We start from the raw sequence: 19,114 nt of genomic DNA, 5'->3' as shown, positions 1-19,114 counted from the left end.
ATAATCCAGCCAAGCAAAAATCACACACGCCACCATTCTTTGGATTTCCTATCCTGCATCAAGTATGTAAGAAAGCATCTCAAGTCCCTGAGCTTCAATAACGCATAATGCTACTTTGTTAAATATCCTTCTCAAGAAATTGATCTTGAATGCTATTTGTGGAATGTTTCTAAATTTTGAGTCGCAAGCACATGTACATGGAGGCCATCTGGAAACACTTCTAGAAGGCAGAAAGGAGATTTGAACAACTATAAACGCTTACGCACCTCATGCGTGTTTTACTTTTTCTGCTCTAAGAAGAAAAAGAAAACAGCAACTTCAAACTCTTTACATATTTAGGAATTGTAACTGAAAAAGGACAGCTGAGGAATGTGCATGCGATACAAGGGGATCAGTCCAAACTTAAGGACTGACAGCATTCTTCCTGGGAGGCAACACCAGGAAAGCTCATGGCACAAACACTGCCCGTGGCAAGTTCTTCTGGCATCACAGAAAAAACTGTTAACTAGAGAAATCACAGAACCCAGACTCCTGTTGAAATTATGAAAACATAACCAAAGAAATCATAAAACAGATAACCTAAGAAAAACACAAATAAAGCAGATTTCTATGTGAAAAAAAATATTAACTTATTTTCTGTTCAGATATGAATGAGTTTGATGTAATTTTTCAAATTCCATTATCAACGCTTTACATTTCAGGATCAGGATTCCTTGTAACTAATTCCCCGAGTGCTGACTTCTGTGTCCCAGTGAGAATCCATCCGAGTTAAGGAACTTTCCTCTTCAAGCAAACAAATTTGCAGGGTAAGACAGCACAGCTCAAAAGTTGAATTTGCATTTTGAGCCAGAACTTAAAATTGTTTCTTTTTTTCTTCCATGTTCCATTTGTACAAAACTAGAGTCCTCTAAATGTTTAAACTATTCATAAATGTTTCTAGCTTTACATATAGCAAGAAATAAGTTTACAGGATGATTACTTAGCTACACTAATAACACAAACTATTCTAATAATATTATACATATTCTAATATGTAGAAGCTCTTTTTAGCAGTTGCACAGTAACAATTACCAAGCAAATAATGCAGAGAAAACTAACAAGAAAAAGACAGACTTCTGCTTGAGGGACACAACACAAGCACTTCACACATTAGAATAAAAACGACTGATTTCACTTGTGAGATTATCTAAAACCAAACCTTTTTGAGATTAGAATCCATGCTAGTGTCATCTTAACTGCTAAAATGTAATTAATTGGGATTTTTAACAAAGAACAGAAACATTGGTACCTGAATCTAAGATTTTCAGTATATATCTGAATAATTTCATCAGTTAACACCAAAATCATTTGTTCTGAACAAAACTTTGAAAATTTTGACTGCAGTTATGAGCAGTTACTTATATGCACCTCACAAAGTTATTAATCACTGAAGCGAAAATGACAGGTTCAACACCTTCAACAAGAAGCTACACAGTAAACCATGCTCACTTTTAAAGATACTAATTACAAAATCTTATCAACACACTACCGTGAATTACCAGCCATGCTGAGAGAAAGAACCACACAGTTCTTGGCCAGATGTAGTGAATTTATCAAGTAGAACCAAGAGGTTATTTACCAGTTTATTCACTTTGGACATTAAAATCTGTTTGCACCTGTCTTTGAAAGCATAGTTTAGAGCCTCTGTTGGAAAACTGTAACATTTACCAAATGGCCATGCCAGAACTGAAAAAACTCCTACAGATAAAGAAATGGATTCTTAAAACAAACACCCACAGTTTGTATTACGTGGAGTTTGTTATACAACATTCCTTGTCCTGTTTCTACTTCGATATGAGGTATAACAAAGGTTAGAAACATTCCTTTTCAGGTCTTCTACTTTTCAGGCATTTGGTACTGGAAATCTGGAGGTATTCTGACACGTACCAACGACAGAGGTATGCGTTCACGTGTTAGCACAAGAAATTATAACTGCAAATGCCAAGGAATGGGAAACATTTTCAGCTTCCTTACCTCCATAAATTTCCATCAACTTCCATACCTCCCTAAGAGTAGGGATACTGGCCTCACCTGCAATCTGGATACAGAAGAAAGCGTCAAGAGAAACCACGGCACATTGTGGTTTCTCTTCAAACTGTAGAAACTTTTCCAGAAGGAGCCTGCCTGTACAGGTTAGCATCCATAGGGGGTGCTCCGACTCCATATTAAAACAATAACCGGATAGTTTATACACACCAGAAACTTTGCAAGGCTTTTGTGATGATATTCTTTTCTAGATCAAAAAGAGGATTCCCCTGAGCACTAATGTAAATGCACTAAGTTAAATGGTTCTGAGGAGCTAACACAGGAGGGAAATCTTACACGAACCATGAGAAAAGCGTGTGCTTTTTGCCATCACTGCCCCTCCTCCATGCCTGGCTCCCACTGGAGCTGGCAGGCATTGGTGAGCAGCAGTGAGACTGAACTTCGTAATACACAACCATGCTCTTCACTCAAATACCTTGTTGTGTACTTGTGGGTGAAGGCAAAGACTCTTTAAGGGCAAAGAAAAATCAAGCCTAGGTATTCCTTTCTTATTCCGAGTATGCTTTCATTCGTATCAGCATGGGTATGCCGAATAACTGCTGCTTCTGAGAAACCATCAGAAGGAAAATGTTCACAACGACCACTGACCGTAATTTTGCTGCTTCCTCACATGAAAGCGTGCCCACTTTGTGGCTGCAGGTTTCTTTTGCAGATCAACAAGAATCCCTCAGGGAAGCGCACCTTCTCTCTACCTCCTCCCCGCCTAACAGCACTCCTCTGAACACCAGCAGCCTGCAATTGGCTTGCCATCACTGTGGCTGCAAAGATGTTTCTGAAAATGTTTGTTTTCCTGAACACAGCGGTGAAATAGAGTGGCTGGGTCGGTATACCTTGCTCCCTCTGGATGCTCGTGAAGTAGCTGATCATAACCTTACACTGCTCCTCTGCCCGAATCTGCTGGGATGAGGCCTACACCTGCAGCAGCAGCTTCACCTGCTCTATGGGCAGCCACCACGCCACCAGCTCTGCACATCTGCCATGGCGCTTGACATCACTCTGCCAGGCCAGCAGCTGCCACCCAGTCCCTGGCAGCAGGGCATGTATTACCTCAGGGCACATCATTCCTCTGCCATTAATGGCTCCTAGGGGTAGGGCTCCTCTTCTGCCATCTGTCCCACGGCAACAAAATGTAACCAAATATTGGTGGGAAGGTTCAGCCTCTACTGCCATACCTCCAACCTCAGCCTCTGATGTCATGGGCCAACATAATAAAATAGGAGGCGTTACTTTCAGTAGCAATCAGCTATGAGAGCTGCTCCAGAGGGGCCCCTTTCCTTCAGTCCTTTCTCTTACTTCCACACACACTACACATTCACAGTTTTTTCTGCAATGACTTAACCCAACTAAGCCAACTGAGATTAGCCCAGTTTAAAGGCATTCATATATTATCCATATTTTCTATGTATTTTTATTTTTCAAACACAATAAATCTCAAATCACTTAATGGAGAACAAATGTAAAAGCACTATTGATGCAGCTCAGCTCTGTACATCTCAAAGTGATATGCTGTCATCAAGGGACCGTCAATTCTGGAAAGGGCTGATTAACAAAACCTTCCATAATACACTTAAACTTTAGGCTTAAGACTTCTACTGCATAAAATGAAAGCAACTCTTGAGCAATTCAAGCCAAGCTGTGAATTACCCAGTGAGCGTGAGCAGTCAAAGGCATTTGAAGGATCAGTTTAGAATTACTCTGAGTGCAATTTATTAGTTGAAACAAGCTAAGGATTTGATCATGAGAACCTACAAAACTGAATTTAAATTCCTAAAAATATATATATATATATATATATATATATTTCTTTTGATCCCATTGTTAGCAAGTAGAGTCAGCAAGAGAAAAAATAATTGCACTATTGACAACAGATGTGATAGGGCACTATGCAGATGACCAAGTGTGCTGGCTGGGGGTAAAAAAAGGTCCAAAAAATCAAACATTTTAAACTAGACCTTCAGTAAAACTAACTAAATAAATAAACAAATACACTCAGAGCAGCTAGTTTGTCTACCACAAACCTTTCAGCAATTTGTAGGAGAGCTGAATTCTGTAGAAGCCTTCTGATTTTGCAAGCATTCCTTCTCTTGACTCATGCAGATGTAATCTAACTTTTTTTTTTTTTAGTATCCAACAGTAGACTGTAGAAGATCTAGCTAAACAAATAAATACTGCATAAATATGTAACATTAAAAGAAATTAGAATAGCACTGTACTGGTCTTTAAAAAATATACATTTTTTATTATGAAATTATGAATATAATACAAAAGTAGCTATCCATGCATTGGTCTGAAACAAAAATATCACCCTCAGCACACCTCTTTTGTGCCTTCAAAACTGTTTTTTTTTTTAACAAATGTAAGTATTATTTATGATAAAACCCATGAAATCAGGTAAAACATCAGTCACTGTAGATCTCAAGTGTCTAGCAATGTGCGCTAGCAAAAATGATAAACCATCAGTTTTGGGTGGCTAAACATCATTATTGTTTGAAAAGGTTTCTTTTAGTTGCGATTAACACGTTACTGAAAATATTTCGGTATTTTTCACGTACTTAAAGGCACAAAATTTTCATTAATTGGGAAATTTACTTTTCCCTATTGGTGACTGCCAAATATTCACAGAGCACTTTGAGGATATCAGTGCATCGTTTTTACTTTGAATACTGGACACTGAACAGTGGCGAATGTACTAATTATGTGAGGTTTTCATATAATGAAGTTACAATTAGGATACATAATTTGACAGTAGGTAAATACAAAAACTTTGGTGCTCTGAAACTTTATAAGCATTAGAGGTCATGAGAATCATCTCTCAAGTTTCACCTGTGTCAAATAACAAGGTAGATTTACCTTTTTAAAAGCATTTCAAAAGGCATGCCATCAGCAGACACCACAGCTGAGTTAATTTCTCACTACCCTTAAATGCTTTGAGAGATGAGAACAAGGATGGCTGAATATTCAGGAAGTTCATCTATGTAGCTAAACCGAAGGACAGCTTAAAGGCCAGCTCAACAGCAACTTCTGCGACTGAGTCATGGAAACAAACATAGAACTCCTGTGGTTTTGGATCCAAGAAGAGTCTCCTGAAGAAAAAACACAAGAAAACCCCCCACAAAAATAAGAAATCAAAGGTGTTAGCTTTTTGCAACTGCTGTGTAATACAGCTAGCAAATTTCTGTGGCTCTCCTGCATGATCTTACTGTTTCCATATGTTAGATCCTTTAAGTTATTCTCTGTTCAGTTTTTTCAAGACTATTCAAAAGAGTTTTTCATGTTTTTAGAAGGTATTTTGATGTTACCTATGTTTTTGCACTGGGTTACATGGGAGCAAACAATACAATAGCAGCATATTCAGAGTGGAAGATCTGGAGAGAAATGGATTTGTCTGTCTTTAAACTTACCCCACAACCCAGTAACTCAGTGTTGGTGGTGGTTTCTTCTGATCATTCCAGTTCTCTGGAGAGCACTCAAACAGAACTCCATGTTCTCTTATCGGACCTATGTCTTCATCTGTACTACTAAATTCTGAAATCTTACTGCCTGCTTTCTTCTTTTTCTGTAAAACAGTTGGTGAAGTGTTGGTATAAACATATTTTTTTAATGTATTTGTTAGCATATGTAATTTTAACAAGCTTACTTCAGAAAGCTGCTGAATGACGTTGCTGTCAAAAAGCCAGATACAGAAGATATAACTATTTTGCTTACATGATTCTTTTATTCAGTTTTGTTACTTCAGCATCAACAGGCTTTTTTAATATTGTTACACAATTTGGAAGTGCTCCCCTTATTTTGATTTTTTCGTCTATCTGAACAGCATTCTTTTTAATAAGACATCTGAGATAAAACAGCTTCATTAACAACAAAGTATGTTAAAACAGCTAAGGCTCTCATCTCTTCCTCTGAATTAACAGTGTAATAGTACTTTTTTTGACTTTTTTTTTTTCTTTTTGTGAAGCCCTATGAACACAAAAGTTCTATTCATTCTCTTACATTTTCCTTGTGCCCGAATACAACCTGGCAATTTCAGCATTAATTGTTGAAGCCAACTAACAAAAACTACCCTGGATTTGTAGAGCCAAAATACTCTAATTCTCTTTGTTAACAAGCTGGCTTACATAGGTTTCTCAGATTTTCCTCTAAAAGAAACTTTGTACTGCAACACATATTCAATTATTCTGACTTTCAGGGCAGAATGAACACAGCTGCTGCTTATGGGGAAGATATGCACCTGAAAAACCCAGAAAACCACGTGCTGACGTAGCTGTTGCCAAAACAGAAGTCATCCCTTTCAAGCATGCATTCTTCACTTTTTATTAACTACACTTAATAGTTGAATGGTTTGTTTACTCAGGTAACTTTAGTTTGAACTACAAGCTGCCTATTTAATAATTTTAACCAAAAGCAATTTGATCAGAAGAAATATTTGTGTACTCTATCTGCTTGCTCTTGGGTTTCCAGATCTCCTGCCCAAGTGCCCAGAACACAAGACCCACTGCCAATGCCTTATTCAGCTAAACCATCTTATGGTGTTGACAGAATAATCCACCAAAGTGAGCTGTTTTTCCTAACACTTAAAAAAAAAAGATGATTTATGATGCACATTAGTCTAACCAGAAATGACTTATTTAGTAACTTCAAGAAAACACAAAGAAAAATAATACCGATATTTGCAAACTGCATTCATTCAATTTGTACTGTTCTTTCTCATTTCTCATTTAATGGACTTGGATTGTCACTTAAGGATCTAAGAAAATGCAAGTGGTATTTAACTTGTGATAATATTTCATTATTTATTTTTTCCAAAGAGACTAAACAGGTCACAAAATCAGCAGGGATTAAATGTTACCCTAATTCAGTTTGTGTCAGTAAAAATCAACTGCAGAATTAATAAATCAGACTCTGAACAAAATAAAACAGGTATCAAACACAGAACATCTGATCTGAGCATCTCAAATTGATTCTCATGCGTATTGTTTAGATTACTGCATTACTACTACAATTTACTTTGGATGGATCATTTGAAGTAAATGGAAAACTATAATCAAGCACAAGGCAGCAGAGTTGTTGACATCCGATCTATCCTTTTTTTTCTACCTTTTTTTCGTCTCTAAATACCAAATAGTCAAGTGAAGCTCTGGCAGCTAGGATCAGGATTCAGCCCGAGTCTAGAGCAAGGGTTGAACGTTTTGTAAAGAGAAAAAAACTCACCTGTTGTGCCATCCCACACAATCTAAAATCCAAGAGATTATCTGGCAGCATAATTAAAAAGAATTGATCATTATAACCAGTCAGGTACTCAACAGATATCAATGTGGGAAAACTATCAGAGACATTAGTGGGTGGCAAATGTATAAGCAATCTCAGGTAGTGCAGAGAACAAAGACACTGAGAACAAACACTTCCACAGCTTCAGAGAGGCTCTCTTCAGGTCAGTGTTCAGACTCACTGTCAGAGCAGCAAGGGGAGCACTGGCACTGCTCATATCAAACATTTTCGTGCAAAGAGAGGGGCTCCGTTTGCTTTTCTCTACAGTCTGAAATTTCCTTATAGGATTAATATGACTAAAAGAAACCAACAGCCCTCTCTTGCTACTTCCTACACTTAAACCCAGTGCGTGAGAACTTTGTGCTAAGTTATAGAACTCTAAAATCCAACAGAAAAAGAAAATACCATACTGGATACATGGAGCATTTATTCTGAGGGCATGGCAGGGGGAACCACAGTTACACGCATACATGGTTGGATGTTCAGAGAGAACATCTACCTATAGCAGTAAAAGAGTCGAGTGCCTTTAAACAACCACACAAAGAATTGCCTGCTAGTGAACTCAATATTGAAGTAATGAATTGAGAACATAAATAGAGAGAAAAACTGATGATAAAGCTTACATACTTCTTTCATTATGGACTGCTGAAAAACTGAACGAATTGAGAGACAGCAGCGATGGAAATTCTCAATTAACTGAGGGTGGATGGAGCCACCGAGCCGTGCTACTTCCTTGTGAGTTGGAGTAATAAAGATTCCATGCATTGTTTCCAAAGATAGATAGTGGAAGAGTGTATTCTCAGGACCAGATGTCAACCTTCAAAAATAGGATAATCATTTTAATATTAAAATAAATTTGAATCAAATTTCAGTTAATCAATATGTACAATTTTCTTAAAATTATTTTTCTGGTAGCTGCAATGAAGTACTAAAATGGAGACATTAGAAAGGTGCTTATTTCTATGTCAAGGAAATCTGCTAATTTGGACTGCTGATATTAAAATTTATCACGTAAGTGTAGTTAGCTATTGAACTTGTGATCTCAAAAATTCTCACCAAAAAAGAAAAGAAAGTTTTGAAAAGAACCTAAAGCTTTCTTTAGCACTCCAACAAAACACCAGAGCAGACTGTGCTGTCCAAAGAACAAAGGGGAAACTAGGAAGAACCACAACTTCTTTGTCCTTTGTTTGCCTACCTAGAAGCACCAGGGAGGAATGAGGTGTACGTGTGCCAAAAATTCATTTACTTGAATTTCTACGTTTACATATATGTTGGACATGTATCCATTCCCCTGAAATATTCTTGAGGAAGTCTTCTCTTCTAATTAAGAGCTTGCATAGCAAAGTTTCAGTTAGAATAAAATTATGCAAGGATATGTGCATCTTCAAAAAAACATGCACGTATGACTTTAAAAATGAAATACTTGTTTAAAAAAACAGTTTCTTACTTGATAGTGTTTAAAAGTTCCATGTCCTTCTCTGACAAGTTCTTTTTAAGGTTTCCTAGATGAAATGGATTTGGTAGGGTATGTTTTTTTCTAGTGACCTGAAAAACAAGTAGATCGATGAACTAACAGAAAATACAGCTAAGGAAAGAACAGAATCAAAGAAAGAAATTATCTATTTAAAAGAAAAATAATGTATTGCTTTTGAGAAGCCCCAGTCACATCAATTAATGTAAAATGTATTTTAGTCCAATTTTGGCCAAAATTGATTAGAAGCAGTTGTACAACAAGTTGTCGTTATTGCTTTTGTTTACACCATTATTATTTGGGGGATATTCTCCAATTACTTATTCTGATTCCAACACAGCTGTCCCCAGTTAGTCATCTGAAAACCAAATATTTAGAAGCAAAGATAATCCAAATAAAAATGTGACAGCTGGGAGGCTGACTCAAAGTTTCCCAAAGCATCTTAACTATCTTCTACTGAATTCAGGGGCTCTTGACATTTTATCCAGATCTGCTCTGGGATTTTTGCTTGTTTGCTTATTTTAAGTTAGTGAATTTGGTAAGAATTGCCACTTTCCCAAAACCTTAAGCAGTTTGTTTCGTCCCTGTTCTCAGACCTGATCTGCTAGAAACTGTGGATTATTGCTTTCATCTTCTCCACGACCTTCATGACCATGGTCAGGTCCTCCACTGTTTCTCGTAGGACTTAGCTTCCGTGTTGTTAAGGAAGAGTCACCAAACAGAGTTCTTTTGCTTGCTGGAGTAGTTTCTGTTCTGGAAGCATTTTGTATCTTACTTAGGATAGGTGAGGTGGTTAAGCTCTCCAGTTTGTCACGTGTTGTAGGAAGGAACCAGTCAGCACAAGATAAAGGTGGAATGGAAGAATCTAGCCTTTCCTCTATGCTGGCATCTATACCTTCCAGTTGAAGTATAGTGGCTTTGATCTGGTCTACGTATATACAGTCTGGTCCTGGATTCCCAATGGCTTTTGATGCACAGCCTCCTGCCTCTAGCAGAACACACAGCATAAAGTGTCTCTGTAAACATGGAGGTAGCAACATTAGCCTTTGATTTAAAATATACTATTTACTGTATTGTATCTCACCAGATGCTTGGACAAAAAACAGCACTACATTCAGGAGCCCTTCCTCCTCCCCAGAACAGCTTTTTTTCCTTTTTCCTTTGACATTCTCTAAGTTATCATGCAAATGAAAGCTATGGTTTACATACTCAGATATTAGACAAAAAACATAATGCATTTAAAAAACATTACTTCAGTGAGTTATCTGAAAATACAGAATCATTAAAGTAAAGCATTTTCAACCAAAGTGGAAAAATATAAAAATAACAAGATACAAATAATTCTACAACCTAAGAAATTATATCCCACAAAACAGATAAAATAGGAGTATTTTCTAAAATTACCAAATTAACACATGGACATTTATGATCCTGCTGAACAACAGACAAAACACAATAATAAAACAGAGCATACAAAAAGGGGCATACATAACAGAGAAATGCTTACTTACCAAGCCAACAATCAATAAAAAGTATCTTGCTTCAGGTTCACTGTATCCTGTAAAATTTGACACTTCACGTGGCTGGATATGATGTTGTGGAAATACTTCCCGCCAGATCACTAACTGACCAATCTTCTGTTCTGCTGCCAAGGGTAACAGACAATAGTGCTGGCTATATAAACCTATATCAATGAGATCTTCCTTTGGCAAGTGATTGCCAATCAAGTAACCCTTAATTGAACACAGAAAAGGAAGTGTATTCAGTAAGAAACTTGTTGACAAAATTAAAAAAAAAAAAGAACGAACCCCAAACCAAACTGTGCTGACAATTTACTCTCATAATGCTACTGGTATAAAGATCAGTTGCATGACAGTTTCCTTAAAGCAAAGACTGTTATTCTCCTCTGTCTTTACACTGTCAAATACACTACCTACATTTAATAAAATAGATAAATTTACAAATAAGGCCAAAATGAAAAAGCTGTCAATCCAATTTGTCAAATCTTTGATTTGAAGACGGATCAAAGATAAATGAGTGGTTGTCATCTTTATTAAATAACGGCAATGTAAAGAAAAATTCTGTTAGAATATCATACCAAATCAATTCAAGTGAGTCTTCCATCTCATTTTACTGTCTATCTTCGATCCTTGCATCACATGCAACAGAATTTCCATAAGACAGCTTCAAATAAATATTTTGGTTTTATTGATCATATAGCATGTATCACTTTATGATCTTTTCGTTGTTTTTGTTCTAGTGTTTTTGATCTGTTACTAGAATTACATATTTAAAGCAAACATACATTTATTGTATTTGTGAGGTTCTGAAAAGAGTTAGAATACTGGATTTTTAAATGTTTTATTTTCCTAACCTCTAGGCCTTAATCAGTAATACTACCTTGTAGAAGAGACAAGAGCCCATAATCATATATAATCTTCTCATGTTGTAGTAATCTTCAGACTGTGAACAAAAGCATGAATTTTTAGTTCAGACTTTTTATTTTACAGAGTGAATACAAGTAAACTAATTCCAGTCAGTCTTATTTAATATTTTCACTTCAGTCCACTTATATCAATAGGGCATCAGAATGGCGTTAATAAGAATATTTTGAACACTTAAGCAAAATACAAAGTTTTAACCTACATTATAAATTTTCATGTCACTATACTTTTCAGCTCAAAATAAGATGCTCAGATTTCCCATCCAGTGCTTGTCTGTCCATAAAGGAACTTTTCAAGATATGCTAATTCTTACAGTACTTAACAGCGAACTGAAGCATAACTACTGACACCAGAGGCCCTCCTAGAGCAAAACTTCGAAGTCAAAGCATTTTTAATGCTGTTTTTGCAATTTTACCCCAAATACGCCTACTCATTAATCTTTTTGTTTAGATGCTCATTGCTCTCAGAGTAGTAAGACTAACTCTGTACGGATATAGAGTACTTTAAATTATTGGGTGCAATCAATTTATTTGCAATAAAATACAACTTAGAACAATCCTCTTCTGAAAATATTCATCCAGACTTTTTGGTACCATTTTTTAATTTGTTTTGAAAGTCTGACTATATGTCTGCCTAACTTCTACTTTTAGCTTTAAGCATCATTAATTATCTCAACAAAATTTCAGTACATTTTCATCTCACCATCCCGTACAGCAAGTAGAAAGAATATGCTCAAGTAAATTACTGTCTTCTCTTTTAAGATTAGGTACAACTTGTAACTGCTTTATTTAAACTAGTAAGTTAAGTTCTCAGTGCTCCATTGAAACTTACCGTTTTATTCACAATTACTTGGGGAGGAGACAGTTACTTATACAAAAAAAGAAAAGGAACAACAAACAACAACTTTGAGATTAGAAGTGTCCTTGTAGGCAACCCATGGACTTAAATTACAGTGAATCACGTTTATTCATTGACTAATCCTAGAGAATTATAATATGGCTATAACATTCACTGTTGAGAAAAAATCAGAACAAAGAAAATGGGTAACATCAATCTATCTTAAAACAGGAATAACACAGTGTACCTTTGCTTTGAATCTCACTTCATTACAAAGCGTGGCTGAGTAACTGGTGCTTTTCTTAAGCTACTGAATATGAGAAAGGCAAAGAGGTACTGTGCCATGCAACCAACAGAACTAAAGATTTACCAGTTCAGCAAAATCGGCTGCTTCAAGATCACTCAGTGCTGTGTCAATTTCCATCTGAAATATTAAGTAGTACATTTTAATAGAGGCTTTCAAGACACTAATTTGCAGTAAAAGCATAATTCACTTTATCTTGCTAATCTTAGAGGATTAGAATTCACAAGTACAAAGCTGAATGAACAAAGATGCACATACTTTTCAACAGCAATATCAAATATCAAGAACACCTCAACTCATCAGATTAAAGAAAAAATATTCAATTGCTACGCATTTCCCTCTTCTTTGAAACTAAATTTTCTCTTCTTGTATGCCTCCTGAAACCCACTCTGCTGTAAATAAAGGAGATGCCACACTTAGTTTCAGCATGTTTTAAAACATGAGGTCTAGAGACTACTCCTTGAAGGCTAGAGACAACACTGAGATCTGGCAAGCTACTACATCCAACTGAGTTTTTAGAAAAATCTTTTTCACAATGGGTTTGGTTTCATCTCTATGGAAATTTCCCAAGTTTTCTCACACATGATCTTTATTCTACTGAAACTGCTTTACGCTGGTGTTTTTCTCTTAGTGCGGGAGCTGTTGGTTACTGCAAGTTTTACTAAAAATACATTGCTTTAAAGAATATGGCAATAGCCTCTGAAGTCCGTGACATAAATGTGCTACTAATGAAAAGAACCTACAACCCACCATGACAAACTCCCTGGGCTGTTTAAACAAGCTGACTCTAATTGAAATACAGCCAGTTTCACAAACAGAAATGTCAGCTACACTGTTGGCAGTCAAAGTGTAACCAACATCTCAGCTTCTTCCTCACTTAAGATGTAAATGGCTTTCTACCCAAAAGAACTGACATTTGTATTCTCCAAAGAATACACAAATAAAAAAAACTTCACTAAATTTATCAACCGGAAATTTCCTCTTTCTCTAGAAAAAAACATCTTGCAGATATGGATGATCTAAGATAATTTTGGAAATCCATGTTCATATCATACGAATTAAAATAAGTTGTTTTGTAAGTCCCTCTAAAACCCTGTCATTTTATAATTAAGTAAACAACCTTCAAGCTAAAAGAGAGGCTGAAGCATTACAGTCTCTCTCTGCAGAAATGTGAGAAAGAAGAAAAAAAGCAGGGAGGAAAAGAAAGGTTCACCACCAAATAGTACATGAAAATAAAAGTATCATTTTCTTGAGAGGAAAAAAATGTGTGATAATAGAGGTGCACTGACTTACATTTCTAATATACATCAGAGTGCTGACTAACCATATTTTACAACTATGAATTGCATAAACATTTTAATCCCCTCAATTACAGAGCATGGATTTTGCAAGAGAGTGGATGGGTGTGTGTTACAAGACTGTGCACACCTCATGATTTTTTTCACTTGGATAGCAGATATAACTGGGATTATGAGATGAAAGCAGTTTTCCTCAGACACTCAAGAAACACGTACTTCTGTAGTTAAACGTATATCACATATTACAAAAGCAGACGACTGACTAAAATTCTCCCCCACACAAATATGATATGCAAACAGCTCTTTACATGAAATGGAAAATAATTTCCTAATTATAGAGTTGAAAATAATTAAAAATCATGATGGCAAAAATGATTCCTTGATTCACTAATGTTCATTAAATGACAGAAAATGAAAATGTAGTGAACCTTCCTTTGACTCACTTTAGGCCATTACAGTATGTGCACTGTATGGAAAGTTACTTTTTCAACTGGAACCTGACTAGATATTAGAGTTTTTATATGACAACATGATTGTTCTAAATAGAAAATTCAGCCAATTTTAAAATGCATCTGTCTTGTTAAAGACCAACAGATTTACACAGTAATTAGCTATTTAGTCATATGTTTAGGTCCTTGAATGATACCTACAGTATAGAAGTGCCTTTTTGAGCTAGACTTTTCAATTCAGGCTTCATAATTGATGCAGATGAGTCCCGCACCGCACTGGAGTCCGAAGACATTATTCATCTAATACTAAAGCAAAAAGCTGGAGTAGATCAGTTGAATTACTGGATTTTTCCCCACTAATAACAGGAAGAGCTCAAGATTAGCACTTCAACTGTAGTAATTTATATCACAGGTCTAAGAGGTGAGATGGGTGCTACCCCAAGTCTTCATACTAATGGAACAAATAGTAGCTGCATGGAATATATGAATGTTTACTCTGATTCTGAGAAACTCTGGAAACAGTTAAGAAATATAGCACATTAGGACCAACAGAAAGGGAGTTATACTGAAGCTACAGCACATGATATAGATAATATCCTCAATTTCTTGAAATGCTCTCCCAAGGCATAAATAGACCTACTTCCCATAATACAGCTGCAACTTGTAGGACATTTAGAGATCCAGAGGTCTTAGCAATTCAGAACTAGTATTATTCTACATAATTACATATAAAACATCTCCAAAACTACTTTTAACCACTGTCTTGGGAAATGAGTATCCTGAAGTAGAAACTGTTTTCTTCATCTCCACATCAGATTTTGTACTTACAGCTAGTAGGCATAAAACAGACTGAAATAACAGAAAGAATCACAAAAGTCACTTGTAAAGTTAATAAAATTACCATGAGGAAGTTATATGCTGCACTTTACAAGCAGCGTTCTCCAAAAAACATCTATAGGTTTGCTTCCTAATGTACAGTCAAAATATCTAAGTCTCTCTTCCCCTGTAACCAGTGGTTTGCTGTATGTGCCCTGGAAAAGGTACAGAACTGAGATTCGTTCACATACTGACTACATGGTTCAGCAGGAAGATTGCTTTTAGATTTCATTATCAGTTCTCTGTTTTTAAAGTAATAGCTCTGTTCTTGACTGGGGAAGCATAACACAGAACACTGCTCAAACAGAAAATGACAACACAGAAGCAATCATTTATTGCTTTCCACATTTTCAAAGTACAGATTAACTTCTGTACTTGCAGCGTATCTGAAAATACCGCAGCCAACTGCACCCAACCAACCCATATAACTTTGTTAGCCTACATCTCAACATACTGTGAGATCAAAATACTTTCCAACAATGCTCTCCACGGAAAACATAACCCTTAGGTAGTGATACTAAATTACATTATCGCAAACTGTAGCACGGAAACAGAAAAAAGAATTGCAAACTGTAAGCCCTTTGAAGGAGATACCAGAAGTCTTTTGGTTCATTTCTAAACAAATACATGCACAGTTATGTTATTAAAGCATTTGAGATCAGAATTAACAGAAAATATAAAATACAAAAGGCTGAGTTAAAGATGATCTGGATACATAACAGAAAAAAAAAGATCACAGAAAACATTTCAGAGAAACTTTCTGCACATAAGCCACAATTATCAGCATTTGTCCTTAATGTCATTTCACACAAGTTTACCCCTACATTCTGTCATGGTTTGACGATTATATCCTGTTCCCTTTGCGTAACTCAGTACATTGGTAAAAGATAATATTAGACTGTCTTCTAAATCACAAGTTACAAATGAGCTTCTGGAGTATTATTTTATCTATAGAAGTAGTATTTTTACTAGTAGTATTTTTTTAATGTATTTCTGAAAGTACATAAATGATGAGAATCAAACATAAAGCTACATACCAGGACCTGCTTTCCCTATGACACATATTGTTAGATATGTTCATTTTAAAAGTAATCTTAATTGCTTTATCATGATGTTCTTTTCCTAGGTAACTCTGAAGTCACTGAACTACATACGTAATAGCATTCTGTTTCCAATGTAAATGATTGCATAGCTCTAAACTTAAGCAAAAGGTCCTAGGGGAAAATAGGCGGCCCACATTTATATTACACAACGTCAGCAAAAGATAAATGCAAGACCCGTGTCAGTTTTCTGGCTTCTCTTAAACAAGTTCTAAAGAGATCTGAAAACAAGATCACCTTGACTTCCTGAGGCAAAGTCAGCCAGCGCAAGCCTGGAAGACTGTCTAAGAATAATGCACTGCAGGTAGCGTAGTGTTGAGCATTGGGGCTGGCATTTGAGTTGAGTCTTGCAGGCTGAAGTGCTCGCTGGAAGAACAGGTTGAAAAAATGATCCAGACGAGAAACATGTTCCGCCTGGCAAAAAGCACTGAACAAACATGAACTGCAAGTTAAAATATCATCAAGAAACTTGTAGCTTGTTTATATAACCCTCTGTGCTGTCAAAGCCTCTTTGCAGCATGATACTACATTTGGATTTTTTAACATTCATTTTAAACAAACGCTATGCTAATACTCAGACAGTATGTACAAAGAAGAAACAGCCTTGCCGAAAGCAGTATAGTATTGTTACAGCAACATAAGATGAGGCAATGATCAGCTTCATATGTTTAAAAAATCAGATTATTCTATTTCTTTATTTTAAGTATTTAACTCTTTTCATGTGTTATAGTTCACTGTGGTGTATGACTATTTTCCTCAGAAGATACAAAAAACTCTATTATTCCAAATGGTCTCCTATACTCACAGAAGGATCAAGTACTTTGCCCTCCATATTCAAAGCAAAACTTTTTCAGAGATGCACTTAAATAGCTTCAAGTATAACAAATATAAGTTGCTCCTTGCTGTTAAAAATGCTATGAGAAAAAGCTATGACTTGACATTACATGAGGTTCTTCTGTCTAAAACATTCTTCTGTGCTGAACAGCACAAAAGTAATAGAAATGCTAGGATTTTCTCCATGGCATACACGCTTCAATCCTGAAGTGAATGCAAGCATATGAATAGCCCACCTTGGCAATTTTATTTAGGTTACAGTCAGACTGAAATTTTTCTGGGTAATTTCCAAATGTAGAGAAAGACATTCACTCTGCCAAATAAAGTTGAGAAGTCTGGGTGTTTATTTTATTACAAATATAACACTGTGATTCATATATACATTTTGCAGACAGTAGTTTAACACATTTGCAGAGCACTGTTGACATCTAAAGTGACTTTGGTTTGTGAATGATTTAACCTAATCAGGGACATTTTCTGAAATAACGAAGACTATTTCAGAAGAATCTTTCTAGTGTTAAGAATGATACAAAAAGGTAAGAAGAGCAGAATCCTGGTTTTGCGCAAAGATGAAAGAACAGGCAAAAAAAACCACGTAAATATTAAAAATTAACGCTCATTTTCTGTGAGCATCAATTAAAAACTAGTGACTGAAAAGAAAATACTTTTGAAATAACTCACCTGTCTAAAGAGCTGTACATAAATTTTAAGGTCCTGACAACATCTTCAATCATGTTCCTCAGCTGAGTAAGTGGCACACTAAAAATAAAAAAAATTAAAAAATGTTCTCTTATGTTTATAATGTCTTTAACTACTCTGAATGTGCATAGGCATCTTCAGAAGTCTCCATAACCAGTGATATATTTGCTAACAAAAATTACTTCATAGGACTGTATGAGAAGATTCCTTTGAGTAATTTGCCCATGATCACACATAGCAGTAAAGCTGGAAGAAAATATTCCGAAGTTCTTGACTTCTAGAGCACCTAAATATGTAATATTACTACTGTTACTCAGTAGTCCCTAATCCATACATGACTTTACAAAACACTGAAAGTGACTGTTACAGCTTATATGTATTTCTGAGATCTGTTAAGACAGCATGGCCTTCAAAGGGAATGAAGTTGTAACAAGGGGTATTTAAAAGATGTGAGCAAAGACAATCCAAACAGTGGGATCTCAGCTGTAAAATCTAACTAAAGTAAGAAGAGTAAGCCCTCCCTTTCTTGTTCTTTGATAGCAGAACAGTATAATTTTAGGACAGTATTTGAGAAAAATATAAAACAAAATTAGAAAGAAAATAATGTATTGCATTTGAAACTCACTTTTCTTCAGGAAGGCCAATTACAAGCAACTTGTCACATTCTTTCCAGTAAACAACTTGAACCAGCTTTTCGCATAAGAAAAGGGAGGAACTAGAAAAATCAAACCAGAAGTACTTAGCACTATGAAGTTATTAAAAAGAAAAATCACCTTCCAAGCTGGAATGTATGTATTGTATATACAAAGTCTTATGCTCATGTAAAATAACATGCATGCAATTGAAATAGATAATTACATTAATTATTAGAAAACTCAGAAGACTGACTTCTACTCCAAGTAAGACGTCACATCAGTAGTAACAATGTTTTCAAGTACAAGAATGAAGAAAGAACAACCACTACTGAAGCAGCATACTTTTCCTCAGAGAATTGATTCAGATGCTCCCTTAAGGTCTTCCTATTATGCCCTTGTCTAGCTTTTAATGCAGTTAATTTAGAAATGGAGTGCAATTTCAGGTCACACTGAGGTCCTAATGCTCACTCATAAAAGCATTTTAAAAGACCCCACACATAGGTTTTGAAAGCAAGACAAAGAGCTATTTGGACTGTCATCCGAGGAACAAGTTTTAATTCCCGTGCTATCTTCCTATATAAAGGAAATTGCCCTACAAAGCTCATAAACCCCAGAAAGTTAGAGCAAACTCATTTGAGCTACTGAGTGGACTGGAGCACAAACAGAATTAGACCCGGTGTTCTAGTCAGCAATAAATAATACATTATGCATTAGGTTATCAAATTTAAAACCTTGCTAAAAGCAAGGTCTGTAAAAATCTCCAACACTAAATTTATAGCAGCTCTAAAACTGGGGAAAACAAGTTGTTGATGTACTC

The 19,114-nt window shown here is 35.8% G+C and overlaps 1 protein-coding gene across 2 annotated transcripts in view; it reads right to left on the bottom strand.

The window, feature by feature from the left end:
* Window positions 4,299-19,114, bottom strand: part of INTU (inturned planar cell polarity protein) — a 45,199-nt gene continuing 30,383 nt past the window's right edge. For both annotated transcript variants that reach the window (XM_021394224.1, XM_021394223.1), the window contains 11 exons: window positions 18,288-18,377; window positions 17,645-17,722; window positions 16,367-16,556; window positions 12,473-12,526; window positions 11,222-11,284; window positions 10,333-10,554; window positions 9,418-9,837; window positions 8,798-8,895; window positions 7,978-8,167; window positions 5,487-5,641; window positions 4,299-5,168 (listed from right to left, as the gene is read on the bottom strand). In XM_021394224.1, the coding sequence (XP_021249899.1) occupies window positions 5,057-5,168; window positions 5,487-5,641; window positions 7,978-8,167; window positions 8,798-8,895; window positions 9,418-9,837; window positions 10,333-10,554; window positions 11,222-11,284; window positions 12,473-12,526; window positions 16,367-16,556; window positions 17,645-17,722; window positions 18,288-18,377 (1,672 nt within the window). In that variant the 3' untranslated portion in view covers window positions 4,299-5,056. The remainder of the gene's footprint in view (window positions 5,169-5,486; window positions 5,642-7,977; window positions 8,168-8,797; window positions 8,896-9,417; window positions 9,838-10,332; window positions 10,555-11,221; window positions 11,285-12,472; window positions 12,527-16,366; window positions 16,557-17,644; window positions 17,723-18,287; window positions 18,378-19,114) is intronic.

Source organism: Numida meleagris, chromosome 4 (assembly GCF_002078875.1).
Source record: "Numida meleagris isolate 19003 breed g44 Domestic line chromosome 4, NumMel1.0, whole genome shotgun sequence".
NCBI classification, from domain to species: Eukaryota; Metazoa; Chordata; class Aves; order Galliformes; family Numididae; genus Numida; species Numida meleagris.
Note: the sequence above shows the minus strand (reverse complement) of the source record. Positions and strands in the feature narration are given on the sequence as shown.